Raw genomic sequence first — 23580 nt, 5'->3', positions numbered from 1 at the left:
AATAAGTATGAAAACTGCAGGGAAACTCACCCAATATGAATGTGTTTTGCATCCAAGCAAAGAGTTGGGAATAAATAGCAAGTAACAGCATGTTAAACAGTTTGCGATTATCTGTAAGGCAAAGAGAGCAAATCAGACACCCTCAGTCTCTCATCAGTCTATCGAGATATAACATGATATTAAATAACAAAGTGTCCTTGGGCTTTTCTTCCCCTGAGACAAATCCTGCCATCCCCAGGGCTCAACTGCACTGTGAGGTCATGCACAGTAAGTTACTGTGCCTGGGTCTGGGCCAGAAGACTCATCTAACCAATCAAAAACTAATCAGGCAATCCAGTCGCTGGTTCCCGTTAACCTTTCCCTGGCTCTCGAATGCTTGCAGTTTTATCCAGTGCAGGAGCAATGCAAATGCGGAACCTTTGTGTGTTTGTATGTTTCCCCCGAGCAATTTTAGGAATGGGGCGGATGAAACTGCGCCACTATGCGCCACTTGGCGTGGAAGATCCCCATCAAATGTAAAAATGTGAAAATAATACTTGCTCCCAAACCTTAATCCGTAACAGTCTGCTAGCCTGAACAACAACATAAAAGTCTATTCATTACCAGTTTCTAAACAACTGTACACTTGGAATGTCAAATTACTTAGTCATTTCCTATCTAGACCTTTTTATATAATATATTATACAAACCCATCTCATTTATGGTTCTGTATGGACAAATTTACTATTTATGTACTGGGGGCACTACATTTTGGAGCCATTATTAAAAATGCTAAATTAATGGCACTGAAAGGTATTTCCAAGTTACTTCAAGGAACGTGAGATTCCACAGTCACAAAGACAGTGAACATGTGAGCAGAGATGCTGCCTCAGGACAAACAAGGAAGGCAGTTGGCTGGGGCCCAGAGCTTTAAATGGGCCCCGGAGTGACGGCAATTGCATTATTCTCCCAGCAATGACAAAGGTGAAGCATCGCAATCGTGGAGACCCTCCTAAGTGGAGCTTCAGTGGGGCTCTGCTGAGGAGGTTTCCATTATGTGTGCTGGCGCTCCAGGACGTATGTGCTATACATACATAGTGTGTATTGTGTGAAACCCCCCCCAAAGAGGGCCCCACTGTCCACATGCTCTTTGTTTGTTTTAATTAATATGAACTCTTGCCAAAACTGAAATGAACTTACTTGTCATGGTCAGGAGATGACTAGAAGAGGATAAGCATAAATATTACTGTAACCTTTCTATTACTGCATTGTTTTATGTCAACAATCATTCAATAATCATTCACGCGGTCTTGATATTGAGAAACACCCCCTGGTGTCCAGATTACATGTTGGATGCATGAACACAGTCCATTTGTAGAGAAGCAGCCTTGTGCTCACAGTCATCAGACCTCAGAGATTCATACAACAACCACCCTTAATCTAAGGCTACAGGAAAGGATTTAAACTACAGGAAACGTACAATGGAGATTAATGATCCATAGGCTATCTGGATAAATGATACATTTGAACAAACCTTTCTGCCCCTACACCACAGAAACTCAAATGGCAAGATTATATTGAAATTCTCTTAAACAAAATGACCTAACAGTACCAAGAAACCTTTACAGAAAAAGCATAAGCCACAGTAACATAACTTAGTCCAAGGGCTTTATGGCCTACATTAGGTGACTAGACATCCTGCTTTGCCAGGACTGTCCTGCTTTAATAACACCTGTCACAAGAATTCACAAAATAAATATGTCCCAGTCTGTAGATTTTTTAACTATTCTCAACCTGATGTGACAGGAAAGATAACTGCCAAAACGAGCAGATCTGCTAAAAGTCTGAAGTTTGGCAAATAGTTCAGCTTGCGCCGTTAATAACTGGTGGGCATGTGCTCGGTGCAGCACCATGGACAGCGACCACCTGTCAATCTTCAGGATCAGTGTTTTGGACAGCCAATCAGCAAGCTGCTGCAAGATCCCACCCAGAATGACCTGTGGCTGGAGGCAAACGATCACATAGCTGCTGCCGCTTCCCCAGGACCAGGGCTCCCTTTCAAACAGCCTCCCTGACCAGGTCTGAGGGAGATCTGGAACTACTGCCTGCTTCACTGGCTTTGGTGTAACTGCAGTGATCTTTTGGGTGTGAACTTTCTTGCAGCCTTTTCCCTTTTAGAAACGCCCACAGTTACCTTCCCTGTTCTTGGGATTTTTTCCTCCAGTAAATACAGCCTCTCAGAGCTGATGCTCATTCACCCACCACAGATTGTGTGTTTGTTTAGTGTAACCAAGCTACAGTACTTACAAATGAAATATGCCCAGATTTTAAGAATGTCTTTGAGTTCTAATCTCCCAGCTGTCCTTCGAGAATGTAGTATCCAAAACACACTGACACCAACTGGAATAAGGAAAGAAGAGAGTCAGTCACCACGAAGTTCATGTCAAACATGGAGTGAAAAACAGATGTGGTCAGTGATCCCGTGTTTAAAACCCTGCACTGCACAGCCCTGTCACCTGAACATTCTGTGGTTGAATCCCACGTTGGTACTAAATGTCATACAAATTATCAGGTTCAACATTTGTGTGTTTAATTCACTACAATGTAGCAAATAAATACATCCATATCTCATTCTGCTCCAGTATTCTGGAGCCTAAGACAAATTCAAAACTTAAAAACATACTTACCTGGGAATAAAATCATGAGGATAGGAATCATTAACATAGTTAAAAATGTTCCAAGTTGTTCTTTCCTAGCTGAGTGAGATTTTGCCAGGAAAACACTGACAACACCTAAAATAATGTCAGAATAGAGTCAGTCACCATGAAATTCATGTCAGACAAAAAGCAAAAATTGACATAATGTGGTCTTGTGTTTAAATCCCTGCACAGCGCAGCCCTTGTCGCCTGGGGGTTCTGGGTTTGAATCCCAAGTTGGGCACTGAAGTACTTAAAGGACATCTCAGGATATGAACCAAATGTAGATGGATTATGGAAACGTAACAAGGACAGCTGACTTTAGTATTTTATCACACATACCATACTATACATATCAACTGTGAAATAAAGACATACTATATTGAAACTATCCATGTTAAATACATAATAGGGACAAAAGTATTGGACACACCTCTTAATCATTGAATTTAGGTGTTTAATTGCCACAGATATATAAAATCAAGCACTTACTCATGCAGTTAAGTTTACAAACATTTGTAAAGGAATGAGTTGTTCTGAAGAGTTCAATGAATTCAAGCATGGTTCTGTCATAGGATGCCACCTTTGCAATAAGCCAGTTTGTGAAATTTCTTCCCTGCTAGATATTCCACATTCAACTGCAAGTGGTACTGTTGCAAAGTGGAAGTGTGTAAAGACAAGAGAGACTCAGCCACAAAGTGGTAGGCCAAGCCAAACGTCGGATGCAGTGGTGTAAAGCACGCCGCCACTGGACTCTGGAGCAGTGGAAACGTTCTGTGGAGTGATGAATCACACTTCACTGTCTGGCAGTCTGATGGACAAGTCTGGGTTTGGATGTTGCCAGGAGAACGGTACTTGCCTGACTATATTGTGCCAACTGTAAAGTTTGATGGAGGAGGGATAATGATATGGGTTGTTTTTCAGGGACTGGGACAGGCCATTTAGTTCCAGTGAAGGGAACTCTTAATGCTTCACCACACCAAGACATTTTGGACAATTCTATACTTCCAACTTTGCGGGAACAGTTTGGGGAAGGCCCTATTCTGTTCCAGCATGACTGTGCCCCAATGCACAAAGCAAATTCCATAAAAAAATGGTTGGATGAGTTTGGTGTGGAAGAACTTGACTGGCCTGCACAGAACCCTGACCTCAACCCCATCAAACACCTTTGGGATGAACTAGAATGGAAATTGCAATTCATGTCTAACATCAGTGCCTGACCTCACAAATGCTCTTATGGATGAATGGGCAAAAATGTCCACAGACACACTGCAAAATCTAGAGGAAAACCTTTCCAGAAGAGTGGCAGCTGTTATACCAGCAAAGGCAAGACCGATTCTATATTGATGCCTATGGATTTAGAATGGGATGTCATAGAAGGTCCTGTATGTGTAATGGGCAGGTATCCCAATACTTTTGTCCAAATAGTGTATTTCTGAAATTCCAAGTGCAGCGTCATGGTGGCCTATCCGAGCTGGCATCGGGGGCACCGTGCTGGGGTGCCAGTCCATCGGGAAGTATATACAGTACATTCACACACAACAGGCCATTTTTAGGCCCAATTTTACCTAAATGCATGATTTTGTAGTGTGGGGGGGAATTTCAGAGTACATGAAGGGAACCAGTGCAAATACAGGGAGAACATGCAAACAGCACACATGTGAACTTATACACAGACTTACTTATGGATGAAACCATGATGAAGAGAATTATAATCCCAGTTATTTTTGCTAAGGTGCCGCGTATTTCCATTGAGGTGTCATTTCCCTGAAGGGCAAAGCGGACAACTGGAAGGAGGTGAGAACAGAGTCAATAGCCATGAAATTCATGCCAGGCACAGAGTAGAAAAACAGATGTGTCCACTGTTCCAGTGACCCTACAGTACACAACCATAACACCTGGAGGTTCTGAGTTTGAATACTGTGTTGGAACTAGCAGAACTAAAAGTACATCAAACTTTAATTTCCTGATTTAAATGAGTTACTAAAAGGTAACAAGGATTTGCTGGGGAGAAGTTACGTCACACATCCCATAATACATACATATTAGGGATGCTCATTTCGATTAATTTTCCCAACCGACAACCGCCGTTCGTTAACCGAACATTAACCGTTAACTGATTAGATTAGAATATTAAATTCCTCTGGGGTCGGCGGTCCCGCCGGCGGGATCTGACAGAAATTTCGCCAAACCATTTAAATAACTCTGCGAGGTTTTATACACATTTAAAAAACACCCTCAGAAACCTTGGACGGTCTACTTTTCAAATATATATATAGGTAGAAACTAAATATATTTTTATAGCTTCGTGATACGAATAGAAAGAACAAGAGTGACTGACTTAAGCGTCTGCGTCTCGAAGCAGCTCTGATCGCCTTCCCACTTGCAAATTGCGCTATTCGCATGATAACAACATGATAATCCGACAGTTAGTATTGGATAAAGAAATATGTGAATATGCCCATTGTAACCGAAATAAAACAAGAGCACATGTCTGGGTAGTGTTTACACCGATCGGCTACGATATAGCACACGGATACGTCTCTGCCGCTGAAGCTTTGCGCCAATGTTTCCATTTTCAGCAGCAAAGCTCGTACCTGTATTCATGGCTCAGTGGGCTAAGCCTGTGTGCCCGGTCGCCAATTCAAACCCAGTGTATTTAGAACGTGAAAAGCGATCTTCAGCTGAGATGCCACAAAACTTCATACTACTACTAATAATTAAAATATATATAAAAACATTTTAAACCGTTTAACTGATAGTAATATTCGGTCAAAATTAATTATTTCGGTTAACGGTTAAACGGTCAAAAGGAGCATCCCTAATACATATCCATCTACCCATCCTGGACAGACACAGAGGACGGGGGACTCAAACTCACATGACATGGGGAGCACATGCAGACTGCACACAGACACAGAGGAGGGGGACTCAAACCCACATGACATGGGGAACACATGCAAACTGCACACAGACACAGGGGGGGGGACTCAAACCCACATGGCATGGGGCTCACATGCAGACTGCAACAGAGGAGGGGGGACTCAAACCCACATGACATGGGGAGCACATGCAAACTGCACACAAACACAGAGGAGGGGGGACTGAAACCCACGTGACATGGGGAGCACATGAAAACTGCACACAGACACAGGAGGGGAACTCAAACTAGCATCCTGGACGTGTCAGGCAGTAGTGCTGCCCACTGATACAGATTAAAAGTGAATCCATCACTGTAGCCGCTTAATCCCAACTGGGGTCGCGGGGGGGACCGAAGCCTAACCCGGGAACAATGGGCGCAGGCAGGAACCAACCCTGGGCAGTCACCAACACACCGCAGGGTGCACACACTCACACACACACACTCACACACACTCACACACACACAATTACAGGGCCAAACCGGAGGAAACCAGAGCCCCTGGCAGAAACCCACGCAAACTCCACACAGAAAGGACCCGGGATTGAACCCAGGACCTCCATGTCATGAAGCAGGAGCACTAACCTCGTCACACATTTCTGTTTTTAAATACAACGTAGAAAGGGAAAAAAAACATCTACTCCTAATTCTGATCCAGTATTCCTGAAATCTATAAAATCATACTCACTTCGAACTATAACAAAAAAGATGAACACAAATATGATTCCACCCAAAACGCCTCCAAATAGTGCTTTATCAGTTGAAGTTGGGGAAAATTTTGCTGAAAACTCGATGAGAGAACCTGAAATGAGATAAGAATAGTCAGTCATCATGTAATTAATGACACACACGAGGAATAAAACAAATGTGTTTAGTGGTTTGATGATGTAGCAGATGCTTTTGTTCAAAGTAACGTAAGAATCAGAGAGCAGAGTCAGCCGTCTACATGACTTGAACCAATAACCTTCTGATGAGGGGCAGAGAGTCCTAACGTGCAGATATGCATACTCAGGGGTGCTGTACATAGGGGAAAGTTAGGGCAATTCCAAGGGCCCGTGAGTGACAGGGGCCCTAAAAAATGAGGACAATGATTGGATTAGTCTAGGTAGGGTGGCCAGTATGATATGTTTTCATGGGGTCAGGGCTCTAGACTGCAACCATTTAGTTGCATTTTGTGACCATTTTTGGAGGCAATGTGACTGAATTGTATAACTAGGTGCACCAGTGACCCCCACTTGTTCTTTTTTTTAACTATCATTGTATATCACGTGAAACACCAGGAGGGACCAAGAACTGTGGCGAAAAGGGGTTTGATTAACTGTGACTTTAATTCTCACAGTTCCAGCTTTATTGCTCACTTTTTTTCTTGCAAAGCTGACTTCCATCCATCCTTTTACTATATACCCTCTTATCCTCTTCAGGGTCACAGGAGATGAGGATCAGACAGCGTCAATGAATCAGATGGAGTTAAAGGCCTTACAGTGATATAGTAACTCTACTAGCAATAGGATTCGAACCCACAACCTTCCCGACATGGGCACAGAGCCCTAACCTGCTGAGATGCACACCACCCTATATCGCTACATTTAAACTTACCTGCACATACAGCTGTGATAACGAAGATGTTTCCTACAGACACAGTCACGTATTTCATCTCCCCAATTGCTTCTGTAAAATCAATGTAAGAGTTATTTTAACAAATAAAACACATCTCAAGTCACAACAATTATGCTAAATAATTTGGGAGAAATAATTTGTTCTGTCAGACCGTTATAATATTCAAGTTGGCATTCATCAGATTTAATAATGTGCTAGTGAATATGCAACTATGGGATTTAAAAAACAAGAGCGTGTAGGATGTTGTTCCCACTAAACTTTACACCAACCGAAAACCATGGATAAACAGAGGAGTTCATGAAGCACTAGCAGTGCGAAACACTGCGTTCGCCTCTGCAAACACTGCGGGTTACAAACACACTGGCGACACAGTATGGAAGATGATAAAAGCAGCCAAGCGTCAGTACAGGGACAGGGTGGAATCACAATTCAGCAACACTGGGGGCATGTGGCAGGGACTAAAGACCGTCAGACAGAAATAATTTCAGAACACTGCAGACCACCGCCTCTCTCTCAGAAGTGCTAGACGTGTTTTATGCTAAGTTTGAGGCAGATAACTGCATGCTTCAAAATGTCCACCATAGTCCCTGTGCCAAAAACCACCACAGCAACATCCCTGAATGACTGGCAGCCAGTTGCCATGATCCCCATTGTAAGCAAACGCTTCAAGAAACTGGTCAGGAACTTCATCTGCTCTGCGTTGCCTGACACAATAGACTCTCTTCACTGCGTAAATCGCCAGAACAGGTCCACCGACGACGCCATAGACCTGACACTCCCCACTGCCCTCTCCCACCTGGACAAGAGGAACACATAGGTGAGAATGCCGTTTGTGGGTTACAGCTCAGCATCCAACACCATAGCTCCCTCCAGGCTCGACAGGAAGCTCTGAACTCTGGATCTGGACAGCTCTCTGTGCAGCTGGATCCTGAACTTTGTCAGTCCGACGCCAGGTGGTCAGACTGGGTGGCACCACTTCATCCTCCCTGACCCTGAACACAGCAGTTCCCCAGGGCTGTGTACTGAGTCCCCTGCTGTACTCACTCTACACCCATGACCGCATGGCCACTAACAGCTCCAACATCATTGTGAAGTTCACTGATGACACAGCTGTGGTGGGCTTCATCTTCAAAGTGGACGAGATGGCACTCAGAAAGGAAGTCTGAGCCCTAACACAGCGCTTCAATGCAATACCAAGAAATGTATTGAAATTCTAAATACTCAACACAGTATATAATGTACCTCTGTAAGAAACTTATTTCAATTGCAATTGTTTGCATAAACAACTTTACAGCCTGTCACTATGGCCCCTATTTTACACCTAGTGCCAGGCGCGACACAAGTGTCTCTGCTAGTAGAGCTGTGCAATTAATTAAATTTGAATCATGATTACAATTATTGCTTCCCATGATTATGAAAAAATGATAATCGAGAAAAACAATATTTGTTTGTATCTCGTATTGAAATGATGTCCTACTTTATCTTGTGCAGTAAATCCAGATTGGCGCACTAATTTTTCAGCAGTGCGCTTTGCCCCTCCGAAAACACTGTTAGCGAATTCCCTACAGCACAGCAATCAAAATGCGTTCACGCTTGAAATTGCAGGATGAGTACCTCTGTTTGACAAAAGAGATAAACGCACACCAGTTATTTGGAATCATTTTGGTTTCAACGAATCGGACCAAGAACAACAAATAATGTGCAGAATATGTTTCAAAGCTGTGACTACTCCACTAGGCAACATAACTAATTTATTTAACCACTTAAAGCTTAATCATGAAGTAGTCTAAGGCCAAACAGTACCTGAACAAAAACTCTTAAATGTAAGGCAAGCTCATCAAACTCGTACTGCAACGCAGTTATCCGTTAAGGACACCCTCTATAAAGCAACTGCGTATCTATCAAGTTCTCAAAAACGCAGAGATATAATGTATGCCATCACATATTGTTGTGTGGCTCAGTGGGTTAAGCCTGTGTGCCTATAATTAGAAGGTTGCCGGTTTAAACCCAGCCTCAGCATGTCTGTGGGTCCTTGTGCAAGGCCCTTAACCCCCAGCTCCCTGGGTGCTACTATAGGTGGCTGCTCTTCACAGCCAGCTTACTCTACAAAGAACAAGCTGAGGGAGGTGTAAAAGCAATTTCCCCACAGGGACAATAAAGTGTTAATTTTTATTATTATTTAAAGAGAGGGTCTTCAGCACAGCTGGAAATATCGTCTCCTGCCATCATGCATCACTGAAGCCAGATCATGTAAACAGACTAGTGTTTCTTGCTAAAAATCTTTAAGTAAATCAGTGGACCAACCAGTTGAATCTAACATGTATAGTAAAAAAAATCAAGTTTAGTGTTTTTGAACCTCAGAGAACAGTTCATTTCAGTATAATTAATTTATTCATTTAAAAATTATATTTGTACATATTGAAATTTTATTTTGGTTTCAATTCAATTTCAATGTAAGTGTATAAGTTTCATTATTGAGATTCAATAAATACAATATTTCTGCAGTCAAGAGTAATTGGGGGAAATAATCGTGGTAGATAATCGTGATCTCAATATTGGTCAAAATAATCATGATTTTGCCATAATCAAGCAGCTCTACCTGCTAGCATGAGTCAGTCTCGCATCCACATCCTTTAAATAGCAAATGTACTTGTACCCATCAGTGCCCGTGGACATGTCAGTCTTAAAATGAGATGGAGTCAGGTGCATTATTGGCTTCTTGCTATATTGAGGAAGCGGAAAGTGATTGACCAATGAAAATCTGATCTAAAGTCAGTTTTCGCTTTTCTACTGGCATAGAGAAACCAAGCCACACCCAAGCTGTACCGCAAAGTGAGACTAGTTACAGCAGTGGTTCTAGCCCACGTCGGATTCCTACAGCAGAAGGGTCGGCTCAGTAAAGGTGTTGCCTGGTTTGGAGAGCGACAGTGACGTAAAACTGAAGAGACATTTATTTACTGTTCACACAGTGTAAGTCGTGATGTAGGCTAATATGTGCTAATATCTGCCTAATAATAATAACCTTGGATTTTTTTCTACAAATCAGCTGCAGTGCGAATTGGACAAAAAAACCACAAATAGGAGCGGAGTCACAAATGTTGCATGATCCTCAAATACGCAGGAAGTGATCCACAAATGTGCAGCGCCCGTTTCAGGTATACAAATCACTCCATATTTTTGTGGATATGATTTCATACAACACAAATAAAAATACATATTTGTGGATAGTGATGTATTTGTGTTTTTTTTTCTACAGGTAAGCTGCAGCACGAAGCGGACAGCAATCTGCAAATAAATATGAGCAAAGTCACAAATGTAATGCGAGGCATAAAGCCAGGACGTGATCTATAAATGTGCAAAATACATTTCATATGTAGAAGTAGTTCCATATTTTTGTGGATATGATTTTACACAACACTAACACAAAAAATACATATTTGTAGATAGTGAAGTACTTGTGGATCATGGTACATATTTGTGACTGTCTGTGGGTTACAAACAATAAAGTCCAATATATACTTCCATACTGCACACTACGGAGCCGAACACGACCCACACGTAAAAATAACTGCATATCATTGTCTTAATGTGGAAATGTTTTCTCAACTGCTTCGCCTGCAGCCCAACCTAAGTTTGCCCGTTTTGCTTCCCTTTTACTTGCCTGCGCTTGAATAAATACCCCATGTCCGGGAAAACGTGACTCCTCTGTCTCTGCGAGTGTTTCTGTCCTGACAGCAAACTGACATGTGACTCCAGCACGAGGAAAACAGAAATAAAACATCACTTTAGCTAAAGGAGCTTTTTCGGCAAATATGCTTTTATATTCAATTTCATGTTTTATACCTGGATTCTCATCATATATAGGAGGGTTCAGATTAACTGTAACCAACACACTCATGTTCTACAAAGATCTACATCTGTCACCATAAACTAAAACTGCAGGTGAGACACTAAGTGAATTTGGAACATTTTACATCTGTATATAAAATCATACACAAGCTGCAGCATGTTTATTACAAGTAAAAACCTCTGTGACCCACATTACAGTATATTAGCTGAACAATGCACTGTTAAAACTGCAGGAGAACCAGCAATTATATGGAAAGACTTGAAAAATGTACTATGCAAGTTTTATAATAATCATTTATATTATATTTTATTATTTTGTCAAGCTGTCATCTTCTTTGAATAGTGCACATTGGAAACAGAAGGGAAAATAAGGAAACATACCTGTTGAGTCCACATATGGAACCATAATATACAGCAGTGGGATAATCAGCAGACTGATGACAGTACAAGTAGCAGCTTCTCCTGCGGATCCTGAGAAACACCGGTCACACAAGACAGCATCCAATGAACATTTTGCAGTATTTAGATGTAGATCTGCAGACTGGATCACAGTTTTCGGACCATTCCACCAAATCAGTGCCATTTCTGTCTCAAGAACATTACTGTATATGTATAAATATGCATGAAAGTAGTTTTATAATACATGTTATTATCATGCAAAATGTCCTCCACAATGTCTTCATTGCAAATTTAGCATACATAATCCATCCATTTTCTGAAACCGCTTATCCCATTCAGGGTCATGGGGTGTCTGGAGACTATGCTGGAGGCTACGGGTGCAAGGCAGGGAACAGCCCTGGATGGTGAGCAAATGCATCGCAGGGCACATTCACACCCCATTCACTCACCTAAGGGCAATTTGGTAACTCCAGTTAGCTTCAGCATGATTTTGGATTGTGTGTGGGGGGGGGCCAGAGTATCCAGAGGAAGCCTCACAACGCTACGGGGAGAACACGCAAACTCCACACACGGAACACCAACAGAGACTTGAACCATGGACCCACAGGTGTGAGTTGCTAACCACTGCACCACCATGCCACCCCCAGCATACATAACGCAAAACATTAATGAAAACTACCTAGAACACTGAAAAAACAGAGTGTGTCACCTGTCTCTGCTGACTAATACTGAAATATAATGATTAAAAGCGTTCAACAGGAACTTGAATCATCTCATTCACCTGAAGACCATAGGAAGACCCGAAGGTTCTGGCAATCAGGCATCTTACTGATTCCTGACTATAAGAAGCAGCTCCTTCCTTTGTTTAACTACACCCCCCCAGGGGCAATCCTCTTACTTGATCTCACGAATATGAGAGTTGGCTCCTTTTCTTTGTCCTCTACTTTAAAAAAAATAATTAAATAAATTTTATATATATAAACATATATATATATATAAATATACACATACACACACACACATATATATATAAATATACACATACACACACACATATACATATATATATATATATACATATATATATATATATACATATATATATATACACACACACACACACATATATATATATATATATATATATATATATATATATATATATAGTGGTACCTCAGTTCTCGAACTCTTTTGAACTCAAATTTCTTAAAAGTCGAACCAACCAGTTCGAAAAAAAAAAAAACACCTAGAGCTCGATCTGAATCTCAGAAGTCAAACCGTGAACGCCGACCTAAGATAACTTGTATGCATGGAGAAATTAATGGGTTAACGAGGGGGCGTGGCACACGGAAGGAGCGGACCATCGGGGCAGGACACATTGTTTGGATACATTTATTTTCTTACTTTACAAATTACTGTTTTGATAAATGTGCTTAGATGTCTTTAGTACAGTAATTTATCAATTTTATTCAATTGATTTAATGATTTTTAAATTTTTGTTAGCTTACTTTAATTGTCCTCCTTAGGGTCATGGGTGTCTGGAGTTTACAGGTGCAAGGGAGGGAACAACCCTGGATGGGGCAACAACCCAACACAGGGCACACTCACATACTCACACATATAGGCAATTTGGTAACTACACTTCACCTCGGCATGTTTTTGGACTGTAGCTAAAAACCAGAGTACCTAGAGAAAACCCCACAACAACCTAGAGAAAACATGCAAACTCCACACACGTGGAGCCATGGCAGAGACTCAAACCCTGGTCCCAGAGGTGTGAGACAACAATGCTAATCACTGCAGTACCAAGCTGCCCCTCACACAAACATTTACTAGAGAACTTCCTGATCACTGCTAGACAATTGCCCCCGACCTTCTTAAATCCATTTTTATTTATTACAGCCCTCTGTTCATCATAAAAAGTTTTTTAAATAGTAAAACTCACAAGACACAAAAAATGCAAATCTGTCAGCTTTCAAAGCATTCTTTATATTTAATGGGCTCACCTTCAGTTACACCCCACAGGATGAATGCTGCGGAAACCATGATCTGTGGGACTGTGACACATGACCAGTGACACAACAGAGCCTGTCTGCTTTTACCTACAGACAGAAAGTAGAAACAAATTTAACCACAAGCTTTAACATTAGATGGCAGTTCCTGCAAAGTTTAATGATGTATATCCGTCTTCAGATGGTCATTCTGCTGCATGCTCACCTACAGACACTCAGTACAGACTGTCAGTCTCACCAGATGCAGCTCCTGCATTATTTTAAGCATAATTTTAATGAGGACATCAGCTTTGGTTCAGTGTTTTGGTTTGCAGGGGTTTACAGCAGAGGTGAGTAAAAGTATAAGTCCAGACCAACCAGTTGAGTATAAGGAGTCACAGTCACAGAGTACTCAACTGGTTGAGTGAAACCACACCTCTGGACGTTACCTCTCTAGACCTTAACTTTCCACCTCTGGTTTACAATGATAGGACTTTTTGAAATTGTTCATATTCACATATGTATGTTACCAGAGCAGAGGCACAGGAACAAAGTTTTTAAATTAGATCACAGTTACGTTTTGTACTGTTTTCTCTTAATGATGTTTAATGTATCACAAATCACATATGTGAAGCGCCTTGGGATGACTCTGTTGTGAAAGGCACTATATAGAAAACATGAAACTGAACAGAATTAAGCGCTGCAATTGACAGGCAATAAAAATGTCTGCTGAGATGCCCTCTACAGGATATGTGGCTCCAACCACAGATCCACTGAAATGAATAGAAAGCACACAGTAGACACGTCACAGAAATTCACATTATCTTTGACATGTTTTACAAAGATTGGATTAAAATGTTTCAAAATCACATACCTTTCCTTATACAAGACCAAACAGAGAAGGCACCAGTAAGTAGGACTACGGGTGTGACAGCGATGCACAGCCCCAGAATCAGCCAATGCAGGGATGAATAACCTAAAAAAATAACATTTTATGTGTTTTATGTATATGTGATTCCTAACTGTTGTTAAGCCTTAAAACATGCTTATTAAAATATGAGATTTTTCATATTCCCATATATGATTTGACTATATTTACACAACATGATACACAGAGCTGTTTAATTTTATTTACTCAGTTATGTTAAATAAACTTATATGGCGTCACATCAAAGTCACAACTCACACGCATAAGATGACTTGTTGATAACGTAGATGCAGCTCAGGTTCAGAGAGGCCATATGTTAACATGGGGGGAACAGGCACCCCCGGGGACAAGGCAGCAGACGGGCCAAAGAACAGAAGTGGTCATGAGGAAGGTCCAGCCAACCACGTCTGCTGCCTCAGGCAGGTCCAGCCAACCACGTCTGCTGCCTCAGGCAGGTCATGCAGCAGACTGGACGAGAATATGGCCAGGTTTGAATTTCTTGAAAATTTAAAGCAATGAAGAAAAGTTCATTCTTTCTTATGATTTTGAATAATATCCAAAGTAGGTCTGTTTATCGTTTAACAAGTCATCTTAATAATGATGCTGTCTACATGATTAACTTAAACTAAATGGATAAAGTCAGTACTAAAAACATTACACTAAAGCATTTATCTGGAACTAGTTTATAATACCCGACACCATGGAGACAACTCAGTGTGTCCCTATGTTAAGATATTTTTTGTAAATCAGTTCCCAAAGGGGCATTACATTGCAGATTTAAGTACTATAGAACAGAATAGTTTAACTAACCCACAACGTTCAAATAGCTACAGAAAGTTGGTGAAATTATAACATAGATAAACCATACTTCATCCGCCAATAGTGTTCGCTGTCAGAAACGGTATGACTCCGTCCCCAAACTGTGAAAACCTCCCCCTGGGAGAAGGGTCTGGCTTCAAAAGGGGCCTGAGAGTGCGTGTCCTCTGTCAGGCCCCACCCATAAAGGTTATTTGAGCTAAATCTGTTCAGCCTCAAGCAAAGGAGACTGAGGGGGGACATGATCCAGGTCTATAAGATTCTAACAGGTTTGGATGCTGTTCAACCGAATAGTTACTTCAGCATTAGTTCAAATACAAGAACTCGTGGACATAGGTGGAAATTAGCGGGAGAACATTTCAAACTGGATTTAAGGAAGCACTTCTTTACACAGCGTGTAGTCAGAGTATGGAATAGTCTTCCTGATAATGTAGTGCAAGCTGAATCCTTGGGTTCCTTTAAATCAGAGTTAGATAAGATTTTAACAACTCTGAGCTATTAGTTAAGTTCTCCCCAAGCGAGCTCGATGGGCCGAATGGCCTCCTCTCGTTTGTATAGTTCTTATGTTCTTATCCACTCTCAAGGCCCTACGTCATTTCCGTTAAAACGACAGACTCCGTCTCAAACCGGAAGAATACCGTTGTACATATGTATGTAAATAAATATAGTGCTACTGTATGTGTTATTGTGAGACATCAGACTATAGCTAATATGTACTTTTAATAATTATTTTCTTGTGCCATATTTATGGCGTGAAATATGGTACTTTAATAATGTCAGAACGTACAGACGCGAACTGGGTGGGTGCGTGCCTGCTTAGGTGGGAACTGATAACCCCCCCGCTTCACAGATCCGCGTGGATGGTCCTGGTGCACCTGCGGAGCTACTGGGAGAGAATCGACGCTTGACTGGGGCAGTGCGTTGAAGCCTAGACTGTTGTCTTGTACACCGTTGCTGGGTGCTGCTTCTCTATTACGGCAGCATTGAAGGGGGGCTGAGCTACGTGCGGAGGTTCAGATCTCCTATCGGCACTGACCATTTCATACTCCCTTTCCTGTGGGTCTCTGCAGGATCGGCAGGTTATCCCACGGGTCTCCTTATCAAATCTCTCCGATTAGTGCTAATTGAAGGGGCATATTATGCTGGGAGTGAATACCGCTGTCCTAACGTACGTAGTCGGGGTCCAGTAGGGCTTGGTTGGGTGGTTAAAATGATTTTTAATTATATTGTGAAGACGATAATATAATGTGAAGTTGCAATAGTTGTACAACTGCCTAATTTAAATAAACGTTTACCAATAAATATAATAGTTATGCTTTGGTAAGGCCATGATACAATATTTTTACAATGTTTAACAATTTTTTCTAAGGAGCCGATGTGAATTCATTTAAATTTCTACAAGAAAAACTACTATTCTAGTTGTATACAAAGTATGTTGTTTTTAATAAAAATGTTTGTTTTCTCACAATACAGCAAAAGAAAAGCTGTTTATCTTTCAAACCCAACAGAATACAGTATAACAGACTTTGGCTGATTTTATTATGTGACTGAGCACTAGTCTTAGGACTTTAAGGTAAACACGAGTTGCCTGTAGTAAGGAGAGGAGTTTGACACACGCGTATTTCGATGTGATGGTTAATTTCTAAACTGTTACATACCATACATACCGCGTTTTAAGAATTATATGCACGACAATCTATCATAATCTATCGTGACAAGACGGATTCTGTCGTTCGAACGGAAATGACGTAGGGGCTTGAGAGTGGATGGGGCCTGACAGAGGACACGCACTCTCAGGCCCCTTCTGCAGCTAGTCACTCATGCCCCCCTGGCAGAACGCGAGCGCACAACCGCGAGCGCAGAGAGCGGCCGAAGGAAATGCGCTTTGCGCGCGAGCGCAACCATGACGTTAGGAAAAGAAAAATACATTAGAGAAGGTGATATTATGATAATATTATGATAATAATATCACCAATAGATTATGATGATAATATGAACGCGCACGCAGCTCTTCGTCCTGATCTACTTTTGCGCTCGCGAGTGGCATATTTACGCATGTGAGTTTTGACTTTGATGTGACGCCATAAAATTAATAAAATGCACAGCTATTATAGCATTTTTCCAGTGACATTGTAAAGAACCACATAAATTATTATTAAATAATAATAAAACTACAAGTATTCATTGCGCTGTGTAAGTCTAATAAAATGTGCTATGCACTACATGTGACATCTAAACAGAATATTAACTCATTAATTATATTTTGTGTGTATATATAAATGGATTAAATTTAATGTTTTCTACTGTTACATTGAGTAGAATACACCCAGTTAGGGGTATAGTATGCGTATAAAGATCAGTCTACAGCAGAACCACTGACCCTCGATCAGGAACTATGCTGAGATGCATGTTAAAACCAGTCCATCTAGTAACTTACCCAGTGCTATTATTCTGGCAGTTGTATTGGCAGAATCAGTATCTAAGTGGACTTCACACCTGAACTCTCCTTTGTCTTCCATCCTGACTTTCCACAGTTTCATTGAGAAGTTTCCTTTTGGAATTTCGTCAGTGAAGAATTCAGCTCTTCTGGTGTATCTCTCATCCTGTGACTCTGGTCTGTTCTCTCCATCAGCATACAGAAGCACCAAGATGTCACCGTCATCGTCTGTCTTTCTCCATTCCACCTGAAGCTCTGTCACATTAACATGGGTGTCCAAAGAGCAGCTGAGAGTCACATCCTCTCCAGCTTGTGCACAGACAGGCTCATCTGCCCCCGTCACCACCAGCTGCTCTGGAACAAGAAGAGGAAGATTCACACAACCTGGCAACTTGACATCTGTTTTCCTTCTTTAGGGACAAAACATAGACTGTAAAAAAAATCTGTCAAAAAACAGAAAATGTACTGGCAGAAAATTACCAGCACATTTTCCATTAAGTTGACGGACTCTTCCTTCAAGTCTCAAGGAAAATACTGTAAATTCAGTTTTCCACAGTTTGTTGTTCCAAGGAATATTTCTTAACTAATAGTTTATTTTCATTTTTAATTTTTCATTCTGCCAATGCAGAATTGTTTGTTTAATAAATGGTGTTGTTCACAAAACTACAAAAAGTAATTTGAGAATATAGCAACTCTGTACATTCATTATTTTTCATGGCTCAAGGGCCCATAAACAAGCAGTTGCTTAGTTGAAACTGGATTTGAACCAGCAACCTGTTGCTTACAAGACCAAATACTTAGGCTACTGAGCCACACACTTACACTGACTGGATTAAAGTTGTAATGGCTTTAATAATTAGTGTATTTAGGAGCTACAATGACAAAAGATATTAAAAAGCTCTCTGTTCTAATGCTAATTTAATAAAATGGTCCACCCATCATTCATAATAGAGCCTGTGCGTTTCCTCTTCAGGTGCTCATACATAGCGCTAGTGCCCCTGTAGTATGTCATCGCACTTCGCACAGTGTAAAACCACCTTTTTGTTTTTTAATAAATAATTTGAAGTACTCCCATAATTATGTAGTGATATTAAAGGAAAACATTAGTTATAATGAATTGAAGCGTTTTAGAACTCATAAAGGTAATTTTATTAAAATAATTTAAAAAAACGATGCGTCGATTTAAACTATTGATGTTGATGCAGAGTTAATCAGAGTTAAATGACGCACTTCAATAAGATGAAAGTAACGCTTAGATTTTTGATCTTCATCTCTACCCATTAGGTGCTGCTTACTTTTTTCTTAGGCTACCTCATAAGAAAATGCTTAAGTTGGCTCCTTATTAACACGCTTTGCTTGATGTTTTTGTTACTTTGAAGAAAGTACGTATGTGGTCCATCCATCTACCCATCCATCATCTGCCTCTTATCTGAGGTTGGGTTGTGGGGGCAATAGTCTAAACAGAGATGCCCAGACCTCCCTCTCATCAGCCACCTCCTCCAGCTCCATCGGGGGATGCTAAAGCATTCTCAGGACAGCTGAGTGATATAATCTGTCCAGTGTGTCCTGGGTCTGCCCCAGGGCCTCCTCGCAGTTGGGCATGCCTAAAACACCTCCCCACTAAGGTGTCCAGGAGTCCTTGATAGGTACCTGAACAACTTCAACTGGCTCCTTTCGATGTGCAGGAGCAGCAGTTCTACTTTGAGCTCCTCCTGAATGTCAGAGCTCCTCACCCTGTCTCTAAGGCTGAGCACAGATACCCTGAAACTCATTTCTGCTGCTTGTACCCACAATCTCATTCTTTTGGTCACTACACAAAGCTCGTGACCATAGGTCATGGTAGGAACGTAGATTGACAGGTAAGTCAAAAGCTTTGCCTTTCAGCTCAGTTCACTTTTCAACACCACAGAACGGTATAGCATCCACAATATTGCCCGTACTGCACCAATCTGCCTCTTAATCTCCTGCTCTCTTACCTCACTCATGAACAAGTTCTTAAGTATCAAGATACTTAAACTCCCCCACTTGAGGCAGTAACTCCCACCCCAGTAGGAGAGAGCAATCCACTGTTTTCTGGCCCAGAACCATGGCCTCTGACTTGGAGGTGCTGATCCTCATCCTGGCCAGCTCGTACTCTGCTGCAAACTCCTGCAGGTCACAGCCCAATGAAGCCAACAGGACCACATCATCTGCAAAAAGCAAAGATACAATCCTGAGGCCACTGAACCGGACCCCATCCTTCCATGGCTATGCTTAGGAATTCTGTCCATCAGTGTTATGAACAGAATTAGTGATAAAAGGCAGCTGTGATGGAGTCAAACACCCAGCGGAAACAAGTCTGACTTACTACTGGCAATGGCAACAAAATTCTATCTCTGTTTATACGGAGACCTGATGGCCCACAACAGCAAAACCTGTACTCCATACCCCTAAAGCACCCCTCACAGAACCCCCAGAGGGATATGCCTTTTCCAAGTCCACAAAACACAGGTAGACTGGCTGGGCCAACTCCCATGAAACCTCTAGCATCCTTGTGAGGGTGAACAGCTGGTTTAGCATTCTGCAACAGGACGGAATCTGCACTGTTCCTCCTGGATCTGAGGTTTGACCAACAGACGGACCCTCCTCTCCAGTAGCTAGTTCATAGACCTTCCCAGGGAGGCTGAGGAGTGTGATCCCCCTGAAGCTGGAACACATCCTCCTGTCCCCTTTCATAAAAATTGGGACCACCACCCAAGTCTGCCAATCCAAAAGCACTGTCCCCAACCTCTACGCAGTGTTGAAGAGGTGTGACAACCGAGACAGCCTAACAACATTGAAAGCTTTCAAGTACTCAGTCCAGCCCCTCTCCAGCAATTTGGTTCTAGAGACCAAGCCGTGCATTGAGGTGAGCCAACTATATTTAATTGGTGTCTCTTTAACTCCCGGACCAGCTCAGGCTCCTTTCCCACCAGAGAGGTTTCATGTCATGTGCTTAACGCCAGATTGGGTCACTGATGATCAGGAGGGTGGACCCATGTAACCCATTTAGGCTATGCCCACCCTGGCCCCATGAGTGGAGGACCGGCATCCAGGTTCTCACCAACAAGCTCCCCCCAAGCCTAGCTCCAAGGTGGGGGCCTCAGTCTCCCCAGTCTGGACAGGGTAACATCTTCCTTTGTGAATCACACTTTGTCTGGCCACTCACCTAGGACCAATTTGCCTTGGGAGACCCTACCAGGGGCAACAGCCCCTAAGAACATAGTTGCTAGGATCACAGAGGCACACAAACCCCTCCACCATGATAAGGTGGCGATTTTTGGAGGAAACACCGAAATTGGCCTGGCCCATATTGATTTTATAACTAAAAACAGCAGGAAACATGGCATGTTTAGCAATCGTGCAAATTGATTTCAGTAGAAGCCACATTTCCAATGGAATTTTAAAGCTAATCTCAGTGTTTCTTTACAATGGTGTACCTGCTTTGTACTGCATTGTATTTCATGTTTGCCTGCCCCAAGATGAGTAAGATCTACACATTTCAATTGGAATTGTGGCTTCTTATTCAAATGACTGTGTACGGTTGCTCACTGTGCCATGCTGGCAGTTTACTGACACCATTGGCCCAAAGCCTTTAACCCTTGAGACTCCTGTCTGGAAGCCATGACATGACAGCCAATGTGTATGTGTGCAATATTCCTTGGTGGATTTAAAGGTGAGAACAACATTGGACCAGAGAGATAACAAGTGATACAACATCATATAACGTCATCCTGAAGTGAGCCTTCCTTGCTAAAAGCAATTGATCAATCTTTATATAGAGCTGTTTTAACCACAGGGTTTACAACTGCTTTACAGACATTTAAATGAAAGTAATTAAAAGAAATATACAATAAATGATAATAAACGCAGGAAAATATATAATAAAGGTGTTTAACCCCTTGAGCTTATACCTGACATTTGTCAAATAATGCCAGCAAATGTGACAATAACTAAAGTTTCTTTGTAGATTTAATGGTGAAAATAACTTTGGATCAGTCTAATAGCACATAAAATTACTTTCATACATCATATTGAAATGAATCCTTGGGCTCTTGCACGTTAACCTAAGAACATAATAAGTCATATTTTCATTTAGATGTAATTTTCTGTCGTGCAAATGTTTAGGCCCTTTACCTGTAAATGGTCAAGTAATGAAAACCTATGCATACCTAAAGGCACCACATAACTTTTAATGGTTAAAAATGAACAAAATTATGTCAAATATTGCCAACAGTATTTTATTCATGCTGGCTTCTACCTGGAAGTGTTCACATAGGACCATTTCATATGTAATACAGAAATTAACATAATTAAATGTACAAAAACCATTTCTACACAAATGATCTACAGAATCTGTAAGGTAAATATTTTTGTTCATCTAACATTTTCTTCAGAATAAGCTATGGAGAGACAGAAATGACTAAAGAACTGGTAACGGATAAACGTTTGTGTTCGTCTCGTTATCTGATAAAATGCACATACTATCTTTTAAGCTGTCCAGATATGTACTTTCCTGGAAGTGGTTACAAAAAAAAGTCAGCCGATGGTTAAGTTAATGCCAGTTGAAATAATCCAAATTGAGTTCTTAAGATAAGCCTCCGTAATTGAGTCCCCCTACAGGCACAATCGTCTCATTGCATTCAGCTGCGCAGCATTTAAGGTGGACCGGAATAATCCGAATAAGGAGCTACTTCAGTCTCGTCTACATAAGGAACAATTTCTACACGACGGGCAAATTTCGCCACATTTGAAAACATATGTATGATTAACACAGTAATACATCTATTCAAAATTTTCTGGTCATGCTTTTGCTTTCAGTTCTGACCATCTTAGCACCTCAAACCAAAACATAGCGACTCAAACGGGAAAACAAAATAACCTTGATATATATACTGTAAAGGAGCCATGGACTAACGGTAAAGGGGGAGTCGCACTTCGGCTCCGACTTAAGATTTTGTTCACTGATAAGATGAAAAATATGTTGTGGTTCAACTGCTGTTTAAGCTGGATGAAAAAAACGGAAAGGTCTAGGCAAAATCAGAATTAAAAAACGGAAAATCTAAACCTTTCGCTAATATCAGAAACAAAGTGTATAATTATATAAGGATGCATTCATTTGACTACAGGGAATACAAAACTATTATCTTACTAAAATTTAAAAACCACGCAACAGTTGTAACACATAAAATAGGAACTTTAACATGGAAGCTGGATAGTTGTATTTATTAAATTGACCATACTTGGTATACACGTGCACCCTTAAACATTACTTAAGATCATCGTAACTTTATTTATTAAACATTATTTTACGAACGTAAGTCTGCTTTTAAACGATACATACCATCAGTATTAATGACGAACTTGAACAAGATTAATATAACAATGAGACGTTCCATCTTCGTTTTCTTGCTTTAGGTGCTGATAACTTTTTTCCTTAACCGTTTATAAAAATGACAGGCATATTTCGCTTCAACGCAGGGGCGGGTATAGAATCCTGACATGGGGTGGTCCCTCCCCCGATTGGCCCACCTGATACCCTCCTAACACTATTGGTGCAGATTACTGTCAGTCTGCATGTTTTGCAGAGCGGATTTTTTTCGGCAGGGCTACGGAGTGTAACTTTGTTCCTAATACGTACACTAAATTATACAGTTCTAAATATATGAATTTGTATGTTGTCCTTTTTCTCTGTTGCAAAGTAATATGCGACTCTCACGTATAATGGCTTGTAAAGCTTAGCTCCCATGAGAGTACGAGGATGAAGTTGGCTCCTTGTTCGGATTTTTCGGTCCACCTTAAATGCTGCTCAGGGGAATGTAATGACGAGGTTGCGCCTGTAGGGGGACTCGTTTAGCGAGGCTTACATTCGAACGTATTAACTGAACACGATTCTACTGACTTGTTACCACTTTGAGGAATGTACATAT

General features: G+C 41.2%; 1 protein-coding gene across 4 annotated transcripts in view; it reads right to left on the bottom strand.

Annotated features, from left to right (window-relative positions):
- The window catches only part of LOC111859307 (uncharacterized), a 37665-nt gene extending 14540 nt beyond the window's left edge, over positions 1-23125 (bottom strand). For 3 of the 4 annotated variants that reach the window (XR_011988236.1, XM_072708290.1, XM_072708291.1), the window contains exons 1-11: positions 22995-23125; positions 17633-17986; positions 14326-14427; positions 13467-13562; positions 11443-11532; positions 7192-7263; positions 6284-6397; positions 4358-4462; positions 2667-2771; positions 2287-2379; positions 31-111 (exon numbers count right to left, since the gene is read on the bottom strand). Coding sequence is in view for 3 of the 4 variants with exons in the window: in XM_072708290.1 (XP_072564391.1) it covers positions 31-111; positions 2287-2379; positions 2667-2771; positions 4358-4462; positions 6284-6397; positions 7192-7263; positions 11443-11532; positions 13467-13562; positions 14326-14427; positions 17633-17986; positions 22995-23049 (1267 nt within the window). In the remaining variant the exon portion in view is untranslated. Of the gene's footprint in view, positions 1-30; positions 112-2286; positions 2380-2666; positions 2772-4357; positions 4463-6283; positions 6398-7191; positions 7264-11442; positions 11533-13466; positions 13563-14325; positions 14428-14637; positions 14878-17632; positions 17987-22994 lie in introns of those variants that run through there. The other variant, XM_072708292.1, reaches the window with a different exon arrangement.
- Positions 23126-23580: the final 455 nt, after the last annotated feature.

This window comes from Paramormyrops kingsleyae, unplaced genomic scaffold (genome assembly GCF_048594095.1).
Source record: "Paramormyrops kingsleyae isolate MSU_618 unplaced genomic scaffold, PKINGS_0.4 ups62, whole genome shotgun sequence".
NCBI lineage: Eukaryota > Metazoa > Chordata > Actinopteri > Osteoglossiformes > Mormyridae > Paramormyrops > Paramormyrops kingsleyae.
This window is presented reverse-complemented; position numbering and strand designations above follow the sequence as displayed.